The following is a 15,725-nucleotide window of genomic DNA, read 5'->3' as shown; positions in this document are numbered from 1 at the left end:
ATACACACTGGTACACGCTTATCAAAATACACTGAGTAGTATAACCCACAAGGCTAATATACAGATAAACAACGAATGATAATATACAGATAAACAACAAATTTTTAAATTAATGTATCCAACACAGGCCAATAAAACCCCCCAATTGACTGATAGCTGAGGTGTGTGGGTGGGTGTTGGTCCTAATTGTGTAATGTGCAAGTGAACAAGCCACTATTCGTTTGATGTTTGTATTCAGCCTCCTGGCATCTTAATTAAATTCAGAGCAGAGACAGATGCTAAATACTAGGAAATTGTCATCACAAGTTGAACATAATCAAGGGGTGTTACTAACCCTGATTTTCTCCAGACCTGTATTATCATTATTAACTGCTGTAAAATAGCTGAGCAAACATCATTTATGAGTGAGCTGTTGTGCAATAGGGTGAAGGGACACACTATCCCTTTACACTGCACTAAGGTGTGAGATCCTCTCAGCATTACACCACTAATGAGAACAAAGCACAGTACCACACCAGGATATAAAGACAACAGGAAATAAAAGATTGAATTTTTTATGATACATTAAGACAGCACAATTCCCATTATTTATAAACTTGAATGGGCAAGTCTGAAATTCTACTCACAGTCATAAACTTGAATGGTGACTTTGAATTGCAGACCTGGTCTAAACAGCAAAGCAAACTAAGATGGAAAGATAGACACCTTGCTGGGTATTCTGGGTGATTTGAAGTGGGACACTGCTTTGAGGTACTGCTGCCAATGCTTTTAACCACCCCATGACACTTTAAAAAGTATTACATCTAAAATACCTAATCCATAAAAGCATGCATAACACATGTACATCCATAAACAAACATGTGCCAAGAAATATTAATAAAAAGCAGAAGGCCAACATCCCTCTCAACTCTCAGTGCCTCTGGAACTGGCATTGCAGCTAATAAATGGGAGTCCTCCTTCTGTTTTATAGATTGCAGAAATCCCCTGTTACTATCTGAATAAACCGGTCTATAGAACGTTCACTTCACTTGCCCATTATGCAGAATGAAATCGCCAGAGAATGATCTCCAGCTAAAGTGCAACACTCTTGCACAGCTAAAATAGGAGCTTTGCACCCAGAGTAATGCCTGTTCTAGATTTTCACATTTGAGTCTTCACAACCTGTGGAAGAAATGCTTAAGGGACATGAATTACTCTCTAAAGAGGCAGAATGTGAACACATTAAATGGAGTTTGAAGGGCTGTTGCCATTTTGGTGCTGTGCCATTTAAGAGCCTTCCGTACCCCAAGCAAACAATTAGTGAGAAAATGGGGTGTCAGTGGAGATGTCAGCCATCTGGTTACCATGGTCACCGTTCCTCTACAAATACACATTTCCCTCAACTCCATCAGTATTGCAGTCATTCCCTCTCATAGTCACTACTATCCTCCTCACAGCATGTAAAAATAGCATCTTTCACCGGAACCTCTCCCCCTCCTTCTCTCTTCTTTACTTGGTGCAGCTCCACAAACGCTCTCTCTCTCTCTCTCTCTCTCTCTCGCTCTCTCACACTCACACACACACGCACACACAGCATCCACTAGCTGTGTGGATGCAGTCACACTCACAGACATGTGCGTGGGCTGTGGCTGGTAGGAGAGAGTACACAGTGAGACTGCTGCAGCGCAGTGTGCATATTACATATCCATAGTGAAAACCCGGCTTCCCACGCCTGTGGGCAAGGGCATCGCTTGCTGAAATCGTGCCTGTCGGAGAGGACAGAGGAGGGAGAGGGGTGGGGTGGGGGGTGGACGGGGGACGTGAAATCCAAGCACAGCATGAGGGAGAAGAAACGGTCACAACTCAAATTAGGACAGAGCCTTCTTCTGTGAATAATGTATTAGTTTATAAATAAATCGTTTCAATCCAAGCAACATTCTTTGAATTAATTTATTTCACGTTTGACCAAATTATCCTTTTTTTGTGTTATAATGTAATCATTCTCCATAGCGTTTTTGAAGGTGTACATTCATTTTATATCCACCATAACGGATGACTCTTTTGGTCCACTGTTTTTATCTCGTCCTGGGCATATAATGATCACAAAGTCTGTTACTATGAATTTTGTAATGGCACATTCAAAGGATAATCACCTCCTTTAGAGAAAATACAAAATTGTGCGATAAAAAAACTGCAGCAATTTATTTCTGTATATTTTTTTGTGTTTCCCTGGGAAACCAGCAGCTTAGCATAATGAAATAATAGATCTTGGCCGTTTGAAAATAAAAAAAACTTCATATCCCTTTTCAGACATTTCAAGGTGAGCAAAGTGCACTGTGTGAGATTCAGCACATAGATAAAATCAAGGTTGAAGGATTTTCTGCACAGGGTGAAGGGTGTGCTGTGAAGGGAACTTGTATGTGGAGATCCAGAGGCCAGAGGAGGTTTCTACATGACAGTGTGCATTTTGCATATTTATCAGCAGACATTCCCTTTCAGGGTTCAGGGGATAATCTGGTCTGATGGCATGAGGCAGGGTCCAAAAACATGATATTTGAAGCTCAATGTGCGAGACTAAGAGCCTGACTTACTAAAACTTTAAGGGTGCGCAAAACCTTTTAGCGCACGCAAAAATAATAACACAATCACTCGCATAACACAATCATTGGTCATGTTATTGGCGTTGTGTGTGCTGCTTATGGAGAGGCTAACCAGATAATTATAATTAGGTGAATTAATCCGTTAGTTACAATAGACAGAGATACTAAACGCAAAGACACTTAGGGCCTGGAATAAGACCTGTAGCATGAGCAAAACCTTCTAGCAAGAGCAGAACCTCTAACATCAGATTTGAGCGTGGTAGCTGCATTCCCACAATATGCTCAAAAGATGTTGCTCTTGATATACTGTCCTGCTGCCCACTGAGTGCGTGCCTCGCTGTTTTTTTATGACGGACTCGGATTGCCTCATCTGCCGAGGAATCTGCCTCCTTCCTGGGCGAAACGAAAGAGTCACTCCACTCTATCACACCTCCCTGCCGCCTTCTCCCAGGAACTTGACTCACAACGTGGCTGGGATGAGATCAGACTCCCTCTGCCTACCTCTCCACCACCACCACCACCACCCTCCCGCTCGGTAGGCTACATTTCGACGGCGGCAGGCGGTCCGTGATCCTCCTCCCTTCTCACTCCCACCCGTGGGCAGCGGCGAGTCCGAGGAGCGTGGCTCCACAGGTAGAGTGAGCCAGAAACACGTCGCCTGACATTTGAGCGCAGCGAGGAGGTGATAGAGTGATGCAGTCAGACGGATGCTGTCTGTTTTCTCCCCACAGTCTGTGTTCCCCTATTTTAATACCCCATTAGCACCTGGTGTCCCTTGTATCGTAGAAGAGGGAACATTTGTATTTTCTTATCGATGCAGGTGTCAGATGCAGTCGCAAACTATAACACCACCACAAGTACCGGATATATATACACACACAAGATGTACTGAAACATAATACACTCTTCACAGGAAAATAATGTAATTTAGCCACATATTTTAAATACATGTGGAATATCCAATGTACAAAGCAAACGAGCGATATGCTTAAGACGTGCTTAAAAAACGGATCTCTGTATCTTCTGTGGGTTACGTAACACATATCTTTAAATAGATGGATGGATGGAAGATGACAGACCATGGCATGCAGAGGTCTCCAGTTTCTACAATCAGGGGAGATGCAGTAACAGTGTAATGATATGCTAATTATCAGTGCAGTATTCTACAGAGATGTGTGTGTGGGGGGGGAAGGGGGGAGGAGGCAGCTTAGTGAGCCTGGAAGAGAGAAAGGGGTGGTGGGGGGGGGGGGGGGGGGTGAAAGGGACCTTCCTTAATGGAGAGCAGAGGAAGTGGTGGGCGTACAGTGCGTGGGCGCACAAAACGCACGGCGATTAGGCTGCAACCGGAAAAAAATCTCTGACTGCTGCTTCCCTGGGTTCCTAAACCACGCCGCAGCCAAACTGTTAATGTAACTTACATGTATTAATGATTGTTATCTCCATGATGCCAATGTTATTCCAATTAAGTACTTTTAATTGGGATAAACTTTATGAGGGTGAAGACAGACATTATTACATCACTACGGGAGAGGGGATTATTGATGCCAGCGGGGGGGGGGGGGGGGGGGTCTCTTCCACTCTTCAGGGGTGTTTTTTTTTCATTCATTGAGGACCAGCTGCTCAGAGTACTGTAACACGAGCCATTATTGCTCTACTCAATGCAGGTGATCTGTCCACAAACAGGGGAAATTAACTTACAGTCACACTGTAATGCTGGGCTGTGCAGCAGACTATAATAAATCACAGCCACCTTAAAATCCCTGAAATAAGACGCATTTTAAGGCCCTGTACTCCAGATCGTATTTACTAGCCTGATAAGTGTGTACCATGTCATGTATGTACCAATGTAACCTATCATGTGCTTGACACATCTGTACCTTACATGGCTAAAAGCATGTGGACACCTCTTCTAATTAGAGGATTCGGATACTTAATGATAATTAATGATAATTAATGCAAATTTTCTATTACAATTGGCAATGGGAAAAAAACATTTCAACATAAGCAATGCTATGGTGGCATTAACATCTAACACCATGTTTTTGATGTAAAAGATAAACGTTATAAAATTGATTTATATGACATTGTGTTGCATCTTTTAAATAATGACATGGATCTGTTCCCATGGGGACAGAGACTAGTGATTGATAGCAAAAGTAGCAGTAGAATTTTCACAGCTCTGCAATTCATGTAAACCTTGGTTCCGATATTTCCCAAACCTTGTCCTTGGCATTGTAGACCCAGTGATTTCTCTGACGCTCCTGGCGAGCATATTAAGACCATATTTGTCCCGGCTTCCTTTTTTCTGTGGAGAATCCTTGGATACAACTTGCATTCTATTGGCTGAATCAAGGAACAGGAAGCATGACCATGTATGTCCTTCTCAGTCTCACACACCATGCAATGCTATGTTTCATAATTCAGAGTCTGAGCTGGTGACATGCACACACTCTAGACAGGAGCCTACTACAAAATGATAAATCAATCACTTACTTAATATGTATTTTGATAAGCATTTGAACAAATACTGACCCTCCACCCCCCAAAAAAAATCAATATAAAATTTTAAAATAAAAATAATAAAATTTTTAAAAGCTTGATAGAAAGAATAACAATCCAATGTTCTAGGGGTGAAGAGCTTTGCTTCAGGGGTATCCATATGCTCTTCAGCAACAGATACATACATATAACTTAAGAAAATAAAGAATATAATATGTATGCCTTATGAACAAATTCAACAGACTAGTTTCTGTGCATATAAGAATGTTGTTTCTCATTGTAGGGGACAGTGTATAATGGGTAAGGAACTGGCCTTGTAACCTAAAGGTCTCAGGTTCGATTATTGGGTAGGACACTGCCGCTGTACCCACGAGCAAGGTACTTAACCTGCATTGCTTCAGTATATATCCAGCTGTATAAATTGATGCAATGTAAATGCTATCTAAAAGTCACTCTGGATAAGAGTGTCTGCTAAATGCCTGTAATGTAATGAAATGTAATGTAATGTAATGAATATATCTTAAGGCTGTAAGGATCCCTTTGCCATTTGGTTTACTACAAAAAAACGAGGGCGCAATCAAAGAGGGAGAACATGTTTCAGCCATGGGGATGTGTGCTTTGGAAAGTAACTCATAAGCATCGAGCTACTTATATAAAAATACAACACAGTAATATACATTCAAGTACAGTAAGCGCATAACCAACACCGGAAACACCAAATCCAAAGGAAAGCAGGCGGATACTCTATCTGACAGATTGCTAGTGCGCCAATGATTGCCTCGTAGTAACGATTGGCAAGGTATTCCCTCTAGTACGTAAGACTGGGCGGTTCTTGGGGATGCTCGGTCGTTTTGTGTAGGCGGAGTTTGTGGAATAGGGTGACAGCCAAAGCGGAGGCAGACAGTCGGGAAAGCGATACACAGACACGGTAAGGTCCTAGGGTTTGTATAAATACCGCGGCACATGTAGATACGCTACTGTAGGTTGCAGACTTAACTTTAACTATGGTTTTGATTTGGACTCAGTTTGGTTTGAAACACAAAAACCTTAAGTGTAAGGTTCGTGTTATACACAGAGATGACAGCTGGATAATGGGGGTAAGATTTAAACAATTATTCACTAATTTTTCCATAATTTAAAATTCCATTTGTTTGAAATCCATTTAATGTATATTCTTCGTTTTGCTGCACCACGATGGCTCTTTAATGTTATAAATGTATCATTTATCACATATCCATCTCATGCCATTAAGTGTTGTCCCACCCTGTACTGTCTGGCACATCATTAATTGAAACAAAGTTATATAAATTTGTGTTCAGAGTTTGTGACAATGCCTCTAATGAAACCATGCCTCCGGATTTCCATGACTTGTAACCACGGTTAGATTAGTCGCTTTGATTGCATGCTGATATTAGTTTAATTCTAGATATTTTAGCGGCTATCGATATCTTCAACTTTCTTGAAAGATTCAAGATTATAAACTCTTTCGGGATTTGCTTTGCTTTTCAATTAGTTGTTGATTATAAACTGTAATTTTGTTTTATTTCGTTAAGTACTTGCTATTGAATACATTTTACAGGTCAGTGCTTGCGTTTCACAAATAAAATGTATAATAATATTAATAATAATAACAATAATCGTTATTATTATTACTACTAATAATAATAATATTACTATTATTTCCAATAGTGTACACGCTGTTCTCAGACTAGCCTCTAGTTTGATTATGCATTGTTCCGGTTATCCGGGGTTCTGCTCGTGTAAAGAGGAGCCACTGACGTCAGCTTTGCACCGTCGCCGGCTATTTTAGATTTGGGGGGATATCGCCTGCTTATCATTTATCATATCACAGATCAACTACGACCGGAATATTTTATTTAAAGAATACTTAACCGATTTTGCACTTATATGCCAAATTGCCTCGGTGTCAGCAAGTGTCTTTGGTAGGATTTTTTCTTTGTAAAATTGTTCTTTCACTCGTTCCCATGTACAAATTGCCGCATTCACGGTGTCATTTATTCATAGGGATACGCGTTTTCCTTCACCGTGCATACCCTCTGCTCAATTTATCCTCATTTTTCTACACAATCCATAATTTTATGTTTCACCATGGAAACATGGGCTGTCTTTCGTCAAGTTATCTCTACGTTTACGGGCGAATGCGATTTCTACTGTAACATAATATGCATTGTCTTTGTTGCAGTTACGTGTATTCTTAAATAGAATGTACCTTCTGTTTTGCACGGTGACAGTCCGTATTTACATTTCATTACCATGAGCACCAATGATTGCTGATTTTCTTTTCTCATGCCTGGCAGCAAGTTAGCCATATGCAACTGCAAACAGGTGTATTGATTATGGTACTATATATATATATATATATATATATATATATATATATATATATATATATAATTTTTTTCAAAGCCACCTGATAGAATCTGTATTTTATGGAATTTCTTGAAGGCATTAGGTCTTCACATGGATTTAAGCAGGTTTGAATGGCAGAAATAACATCACTACCGATAGTTTAGACACCACAGCCTGGTTTTAAATTAAGCCTCCGTTTCTGTGCTGTAGGTAGGAGTTCTATCTAAACACATTTGTCCACATAGTTCACATTTGCATTATAACCTCATATTTTCAGGACATTTCAGGACAGTAAGGGAATCCAGATCCTGTTTTGCGAACTGAAAAAAAAAATCTGCATTCAATTTTGATATGTACCATAATTTTTGGAACGTTGTCATGCAAACTTAAAATCAGATTCAAACGAGACTGGACCCCGTTTTTCTATGTTTATCTTTCTACTGTTATACTAAATTAGCCTGTATGACCAATTAACACGATGTGACTCTTATTTTTCAGCAAGCACGGGTGGTCCCAGAAGTGCACTGTCTGTCCATCAAGGCCATGGGGAAAGACTACTACAAAATCTTGGGGATCCAGTCTGGCTCCAATGAAGATGAGATTAAAAAGGCTTACAGAAAGATGGCCCTCAAATTCCACCCAGACAAGAACAAGGATGCCAACGCTGAGGAGAAGTTCAAGGAGATCGCCGAAGCCTATGAGGTGCTGAGCGACCCAAAGAAGAGGACAATCTATGACCAGTACGGAGAGGAAGGTGAGTATTCTCTGATCTGAAAAGGCTACAGGCGGTGCACAAAGCTGGGGGCTGAGCATCCTACACTTTGAAGCAGAAAAAATATAATTTGGAGAGTCAAGATACGTTATACAGAACTGTGAGACCCTACACGATTGCTAGACTGCTTACAGACTAGACTAGTGGGCTGGCTATTGCAAAGATCCCAAAATAACTGACGCGGTGCTGTGTTTTCGACTGCGGCTGCTCAGTGCTATTCTGTATTCCAACACCAGTTTGCCTTCTCCACCAGGCTTTTTGCCAGCCCGGTTTTTTCCTATCTTCAGAGTGAAGGCTTTGATGATCCACAGAATGATTCACCTCACCTCTTTTTATACGGTGTCTGCCATAGAACCCACATGGAGCAAAAGGGATAGAGCTACCTGGGGCTTTAATGCTAGATGTTGAACAGGACTAGGATTCTTATGCACAGCCTGCATAAGCAGGATTTTCCCTTGCTAGAAAGGTATTATTTTCCCAAAAGCAGACTGCTAAATACACCCTCCGTGGTGCAATATTAGCACAATAGTGGGCAGCTTGTGTGGGAACAGAGTGTAGCTCAACATGCCAATTTATAGGGTTATTCTAGCAAATCAGAATGAAGAGAAAACTACTTGACATACTAACTTGATAAAGGAGAAATTAGCAAGACGGGGATTTCCTGGGCACTGGTTAATGCAACACACTTACTTTTAAAACAAGGTTCCTTAGTAGAGTTTGCTTTTTGACAACATGTGATGAGACTGCAGGGGCAGGCAGCAGAAGAATTTCAGCCCTTATCTATATGTTCAGAGAAATTACTGCACTGTCTCTTCCAGCACTCTGTTAGAACTGTAACCTTCTACGTTTTATATTTACAATCACTTAGCAGATGCTCTTATCCAGAGCGACATACCTTCTTCCACTTAAGTCATATGGCCCTGTGAATTTCTTGGTCTTATTACTTCTGTTACAATCTTATTAAATTGCGCTGCCAGTCCATAGATGCAGCAGCTATAAATAGAGCTGGTGTTCTTCACATCCACAAGACAAGCAGATCAGGTCTCCAAAGTCAAGAGTATGATTGTCGCCAGTGGCTGTGTTCCTTGCATAAAGTATTTTAATTTCACGGCCACTACATGAGACAGACTTCCTTGTTTACTGTAACTCCTAGTGGTATACAGATTATTTCCCTTGTTTTGTACTGTCAGTTCATTAGAAACCATATTTTACTTCGTTCATAAGTAAAGCTAATCCATGGGAAGACAACAGAGTCATTCTCTCTGCATCTTGTCTTCGGAGTCCATAATGTTATGGCAGCTATGAATTTGATTAGTTCTTCAATCAGAACGCTTCACTTCAGTTTTCAGATCACAGCGCCTTCCTCCTGTCATCCCTTCAAGGACAAACTTAACTCACTGGATGCTACTTTTATCCTAAATTTTAGAATATAATTTCATGTGTATATTTACGATGGTCTTTTCTCCTCTTGTCTTATAGGTCTCAAAGCTGGAGGTGGTGGGCCCACTGGAGGGCAGGGGAACACATATCACTACACCTTCCATGGGGACCCCCACGCCACATTTGCCTCCTTTTTTGGGGGGTCTAGCCCCTTTGACATCTTCTTCGGTTCAGGACGCACCCGGGGCAACACCAATGGCTTTGGAGACCACGACATTGAAATTGAAGTGGATGGAGACGATGACCCTTTCAATGCCTTTAGCCGCTTCAACTTTAACGGCATCAATGGTTTCCACCACGGCCCCGGGGCTGGCAAACGACACCATGCAGAGGCCCTCCACGGTCGCCGTAAGGTCCAAGACCCGCCAGTGGTGCATGACCTGTGTGTCACCCTGGAGGAGATCCTCCACGGCTGCACCAAGCGCATGAAGATCACCCGCCGCCGCCTCAATCCCGACGGCAGGACCCTGCGCACAGAGGACAAGATCCTCAACATCGTCATCAAGAAGGGCTGGAAGGAGGGGACCAAGATCACCTTCCCCAAAGAGGGCGACGAGACGCCGGAGAACATCCCAGCCGACATCGCCTTCATCCTCAAGGACAAAGGGCACCCGCACTTCAAGAGAGACAGTTCCAATATAATCTACATTGCCAAGATCAGTCTCAAAGAGGTGAGTTTGCCCCTGAGCAGTGAGGAAGTGGGAGCACTGCCACCATCAAAATGTGAGAATATTTGCAACAGAGCGAGCTTTCCTCTCTGAAGCCTCTCTGTAGAGTCAAAGCAGAAGCCACAACACAAGAGGTTAGACATTCATAGCATCATACTTTTCTGCCGGAAATGGCTGTGCTGGTTAAGCCCAGACAGGCAGCTGCCTCCCCAACATCCTATAGGCAATGATATAGGATTTGTTTCCAGCAATATATATGACAGTTAAGCCTGATTTTATTTTCACTATTACCTCCAACTTCTAGAGGTGAAAAGTTCTCATGTTTCAACCTAATTCCCTGCATTGCTGCAGAGCTTATGTAGAGGATTCTGCGGCCCCACTGAATAGTAATTGTCATATTGTGCTTTCTGGTTTTGTCTCTTTACAAATGGCAAAGACAAAAGAATTGCTGATGAAACGGTCTAAATGAGTAGTACCTCTTGTCGTTTTAATTGTTTGTCCTGAATCATATTCTGCATTGTAACTAGACCCACCATGTTCTGCCTACATAATGTCAAACAATATCAAATTTTATTCGTTTGAGATAAAAGCTCCCTTATCCTATAGCACAACAGCTCAGAGAATTATCTGACATTTTTAGACTCACAGATGGGAGTGTGATATAAGTGTGACACGGACAGTGAAGAAGGGATGACTCACTTGTCTACCAACCAATGTGATTCGTGTTTCGATTTGCGGGTGACTTACAACGCTTACAATCTTACCTCTTACACAACATGTTAGGTAATCTATTCATACAGCCATACAGTTTTATTAAAGCAAAGTAGTTACGATATCTAATTATACAATAGGAGAGCCTCATTTGACAGTCCAGTCTACAGACTGTTATACAATAGTGAACAGTTTTGTTCTTTAGAGGTTGCTTTGTTCATTCAGAATGGCTTTGTATGAAATGGTCTACACTATAAGAGCTGACTGCGTCACCATGTGACAGTCACACTGTTGACAGAGATCTGTCAGTTGAGCTCTGGTCCAGTGATTACCCATACTCCTGCGAGTTATATATATGCTTCTGAGCTGGTTCCTGCGCAAGGCCCCAAATGCTGTATATTATTTACTCTGTCTTGGCCGTGTGAAGACCAGGGAATCTCGCACTTGAGCGTCATGCGCTCAGCAGACCTCACTCTAAAAAAGATATGCCAGGAACGTAAGACCAGCTTGTCCTGCAAAGATGACTAAAACATACCGCCAGTTAAGTTAGACTTAAATGAGGAGTACACTTCACTCTAAACCCAGAATGTAAGGATGCCATCGCAAGTAGGTGCTACTGAAATAAACAGCCACAATAAGGGCTTCAGTGCTGTCACTAAATGTCAGACTAGAGTGCCCATTATTCCTAATGAGTGTCTCGTCTGCACACTGAATCAACAGCCCTCCAATGTCAGGCACTTTAAAGCACAAGGCCTCTGTGCGAAAGAGATGACATCACAGTGAGTAGGCACTGTGGTGATGGAGATATTTTTGATCTATTTGATTACTCGACGGCAAACAGGATCAAGCTGTATTTACATAGAAAGGCCTGAATAGTTACTGTACACTTCTTTAAACATGCCCATATGATGTGAAACACACATTTGCAGGTTGAATATCTCCAAGCTTCATCAGCCCTTTAAATCCGTCTATCCTTCCATCCATCCATCCAATATTAGAAAGGAGGTGTCCGTAAAATGAATTCCATTCCTGGCAGCTGCTATACAGTCCTGTCTTTTTTTCTGAGTTTTATCAATGTTAAATTTGTGATATTCATAAACATTCCGAGATGGAATATTGGTAATATTTCAGTATTGCTACCTAGAAATTATGCAAACAACAAGGTAGTCATTGCTTTATCTCCAGCTTAACTGTGTTTTGGATTTATGTAAATGTATTTAAAGACATGAGCATTATTCACTTATCTGCTGCAGACATGGCGGAGAATCTCAGCAGGGTCTGAATGCATTTTAGGGATCCGGTTTGTCTGAGAACCTTGGTTATTGAACATTTTGTTCTGCTCTCTGCCCCTCCTCCCGAGCCCTCACTCCCACACAGCTGTCCTCCAACAGTCTTTATCCCAGCTTGCCCCACTCAAACTCTGCCTCACTGCTAGTTTATGCCATCAACTGCCACAGAATCAGAGTGGTGGCTAAAATTAGCCCTCCTTCTACACTCCCCCACACGCCACATTCAGTTGCACTCCCACAGAGTACGCGCAGTGCACCATTGCGTGCTCACAGACATTCATTTGCCCTCCCACACACAGAGGCTCTCTCACTCATCTTCCTCTGACGGTCTGCACTCCTACTCCCACACACCTGTCATAGGCGACCCACATTACAGCATCGTAACCTTCCTGTGAGAGGCATCTTGAAACATATTTTTGCAGGTTTTGAATAACTGGCAAGTATAGTTTTCAAGAGTAAAAAAAAATTAACAAATAGGGCCTCTTCTCCTCCTCTTCCCTCTCTGCAGGCTTTGTGTGGTTGCACGGTGAACATTCCGACCCTCGACAACAGAGTGATTCCCCTTCCATGCAGTGATGTCATCAAGCCTGGCGCAGTCAAGAGACTGCGAGGGGAGGGGCTGCCCTTCCCCAGGAGCCCCTCACAGCGAGGGGACTTGATAGTGGAGTTCCAGGTGCGCTTCCCAGACAGGATACCCCCACAGTCAAAAGAAATCATCAAACAGAACCTGCCTGTGTCCTAGGATCGTGGGTTCACTGTGGAATTCTGGGAATTGCAGGGAAGAATTTTTTTCTTTCTTTCACAGACACCGATATTTATTCAGAAGGCAAACTGAGAAAATGGCCACAGAACTGTTGAGGTGATTTGTTATTTTGTGTAACATCTCTGGAAGGACTGGGTGGTTGTATAAGGCTGTGCTCCTGAGCTTGCTGCTCTTTTGCAGGGTACACTATCAGTCCTTTTTTTCCTAAAGGACTTGTTGCAACTGTTCCTTTCCTCTTGAATCTTTTCTGTGAGAGGAGTTTGAGGACAGATTTTTATTTGTATAGGATAAAAAGTAAAGAGTACTCGACAGTGAAAGCAAGATGAATGCTGTGACATGTATGTTGTCTGTGCAGTTTTGTTCTTTTCTCAGCTAAATGCTGTTTATGATATGGGCAAATGTATGCTCGTGTGACTATTATACAAAATAGATATTGTGTGTAAATGTTTTGAATATCAGATCATTTGCAGTAAAAGACTACAACACTAGGGCGTAGTCATCCCAAACCTGGTCAACTACTGTCCAATTCAATTTCAGGCCCAAATTAATGCCAGAAAGGCCTACAGTTAAAAAAGGTGCTTAGTTCCCTGTGGCCTGGGTGCATTTCCGAATGATAAGCCAGTCTTAGCTGCCTTAAACTTCCCTTGGTTTTTAAGCCGGGTCAAGCATCAGAGATTTTAGGTGCCTTATTTTGGCTCACACCAGCAGCCCTCAATAGGCCTACAATTGTCAGGCATCAGGTGTATTTCACGTTTTGGGGAAAGTACAACAAAAAAAACTGAGAATAAATATGTAAGAAGCCATGCTTCCTATCTACTACAGTAGGTTAGTGTTTTATTGTGTACTGATCCTGAGGTACCATCTGTGCTTTTTATTCTCATGGTGTTCAGTTTTAGGATGTGGAAAGTGAAATGATTCTCCCATCCTGACCTCAACCCGTGTAACAGGCAACATCATGAACAATGCTAAATATACCTGACTGATGACAGGCCATTGGTATCGACAAGGTACACGTCAATTTCCACGAATGCTAAATATTTGACGAGTTTCTTCAGTTAACTGAAGGCATGTATTCCCATAAGACTGCATGTCTTTTTCTTTAAATGAAAACGAGTAGCTGTCTCTTAATATAATAAACAAAAGGGATCCATTGATATGTTCACTTTTCACTCAGCTTCAATTCCCTCACTGGTGACACAAAAAAAAAAGTCCAAGGCACCTTGGAGCATTGCTTAGTTTGCCCTCGTTGTTCCCACCATGTTCGTTGCGCTTCAGTTTTGGCATTCAGCAGAGACACTGTGTGGGTCTAAAGTGCAAAATGTCTTGGTTTTAATCTAATTGCGACGACTGTTGTGTGACTGTTATGTAAAGGGAATACAGCCTCCCTGGGAGGCGCACAGACTCAGCAGTCAGCTGAGGCAACCCTTGTTCATGCTGGTGCAACTGCCCATTAATATGAGCAGCGCCAGTCATCTGTGGTTCCCTCACTTCCTGTCAAGCAGCAAGGGACTTGGAAAAGGCCCCTTGGTTTAGCTCTTCGCTTCAACTATATATGTGACATGTAAGACTTATTGCTGTATGTTGTTCAGATTGCACCATTTTAAGTCAACTGTCAACATGTTTAATGTTTATAACGAACAGTAAATTTGGTTAAATATATTTCTTGCTAAGTTTGACAGGTTTCCTTTGTAAAACAATATTCCAACTTTTTATGGAATGTCTATCAAAGGTCTTGTATTACTCTTTCCCATAGATTTTTAACAATAAAAGACTGATGTATACAAAATTGCAACATATGTTAAAACAATCCGCAACCTTTGTTGTTTTGAAGGGTGGACATATAAGCTTTAAAGTGTTGGTATACTCTGGCACATACAGAATATGGGCCCCTGTGTACTTTTGTACATTAATTTCAGTATTATATACAAAACAATTGCACTTTACAATGAATCTGTTTTCACCTTTCTTAAGGCTGATAGGTGTCAAATGCAGTCAAGAAATGCATTGGTTTTCATACGCTTTGTAACATGAAATACAGCAATGAGGGTTTGTAGTTAAAATATTAAAAACATAAAACCTGTTCAGTAGTGCCTTCTCTTTATTTTCTCTGGTTATTCAAGGTAAAATGAGGACACACACAAGCCACTATGAAGCTTGGCCAGAATGTACGAGTTTTGCTCCAATCAGGGGGCGGTATTATTCTGTAATCAGATGACCTTCCAGTGTTTCAAAACAAAAAGTGAGGTAACTGAATTTAAAAAACTGCAGCAATGAAAATGCATTCGGCTGTTACCATTGCTAGTAGAAGGTGGCATTATAGCAACACTGCTGATTCCATTTTAAAGGCTAATATCCTGGGTGAATTTGATTTGACAGAAGTTTATATGCTCAAATTCTGACACAAAACCTCTGGATATATCCCTAAAACTGATTTGGTGAAAAATCTGAAAGTGAATGCTGTCCAGGCTGTTGCATCTGCCACTCTTCACCCGCATATCCAGATTAGGCCATTCCAATGTTTTCACCAGTCTTTAAGAAAATAATCTGACATGGATAATTAACCCATATCAGTTTACTTTGTCAAAGATCCTAAATAAGGCGAAAGGCAAATATACTGGGAATGTAAAACATTGC

General features: G+C 41.6%; 1 protein-coding gene across 3 annotated transcripts; it reads left to right on the top strand.

The window, feature by feature from the left end:
- The first annotated feature begins 5,938 nt into the window (after positions 1-5,938).
- Positions 5,939-15,171, top strand: LOC118213454 (dnaJ homolog subfamily B member 5-like). 3 transcript variants are annotated; one of them, XM_035392454.1, is made up of 4 exons: positions 5,939-6,006; positions 7,947-8,202; positions 9,700-10,331; positions 12,837-15,171. In XM_035392454.1, exons 2-4 carry the CDS (start codon positions 7,992-7,994, stop codon positions 13,068-13,070), a joined length of 1,077 nt encoding a protein of 358 aa, XP_035248345.1. In that variant the 5' UTR covers positions 5,939-6,006; positions 7,947-7,991; the 3' UTR covers positions 13,071-15,171. The 3 variants fall into 3 exon arrangements, with proteins under 3 accessions (XP_035248345.1, XP_035248344.1, XP_035248346.1); XM_035392453.1 differs by lacking the exon at positions 5,939-6,006 and adding an exon at positions 6,013-6,175; XM_035392455.1 differs by lacking the exon at positions 5,939-6,006 and adding an exon at positions 6,865-7,021.
- Positions 15,172-15,725: the final 554 nt, after the last annotated feature.

This window comes from Anguilla anguilla, chromosome 14 (assembly GCF_013347855.1).
Source record: "Anguilla anguilla isolate fAngAng1 chromosome 14, fAngAng1.pri, whole genome shotgun sequence".
Classification (NCBI taxonomy): Eukaryota; Metazoa; Chordata; class Actinopteri; order Anguilliformes; family Anguillidae; genus Anguilla; species Anguilla anguilla.
This window is presented reverse-complemented; position numbering and strand designations above follow the sequence as displayed.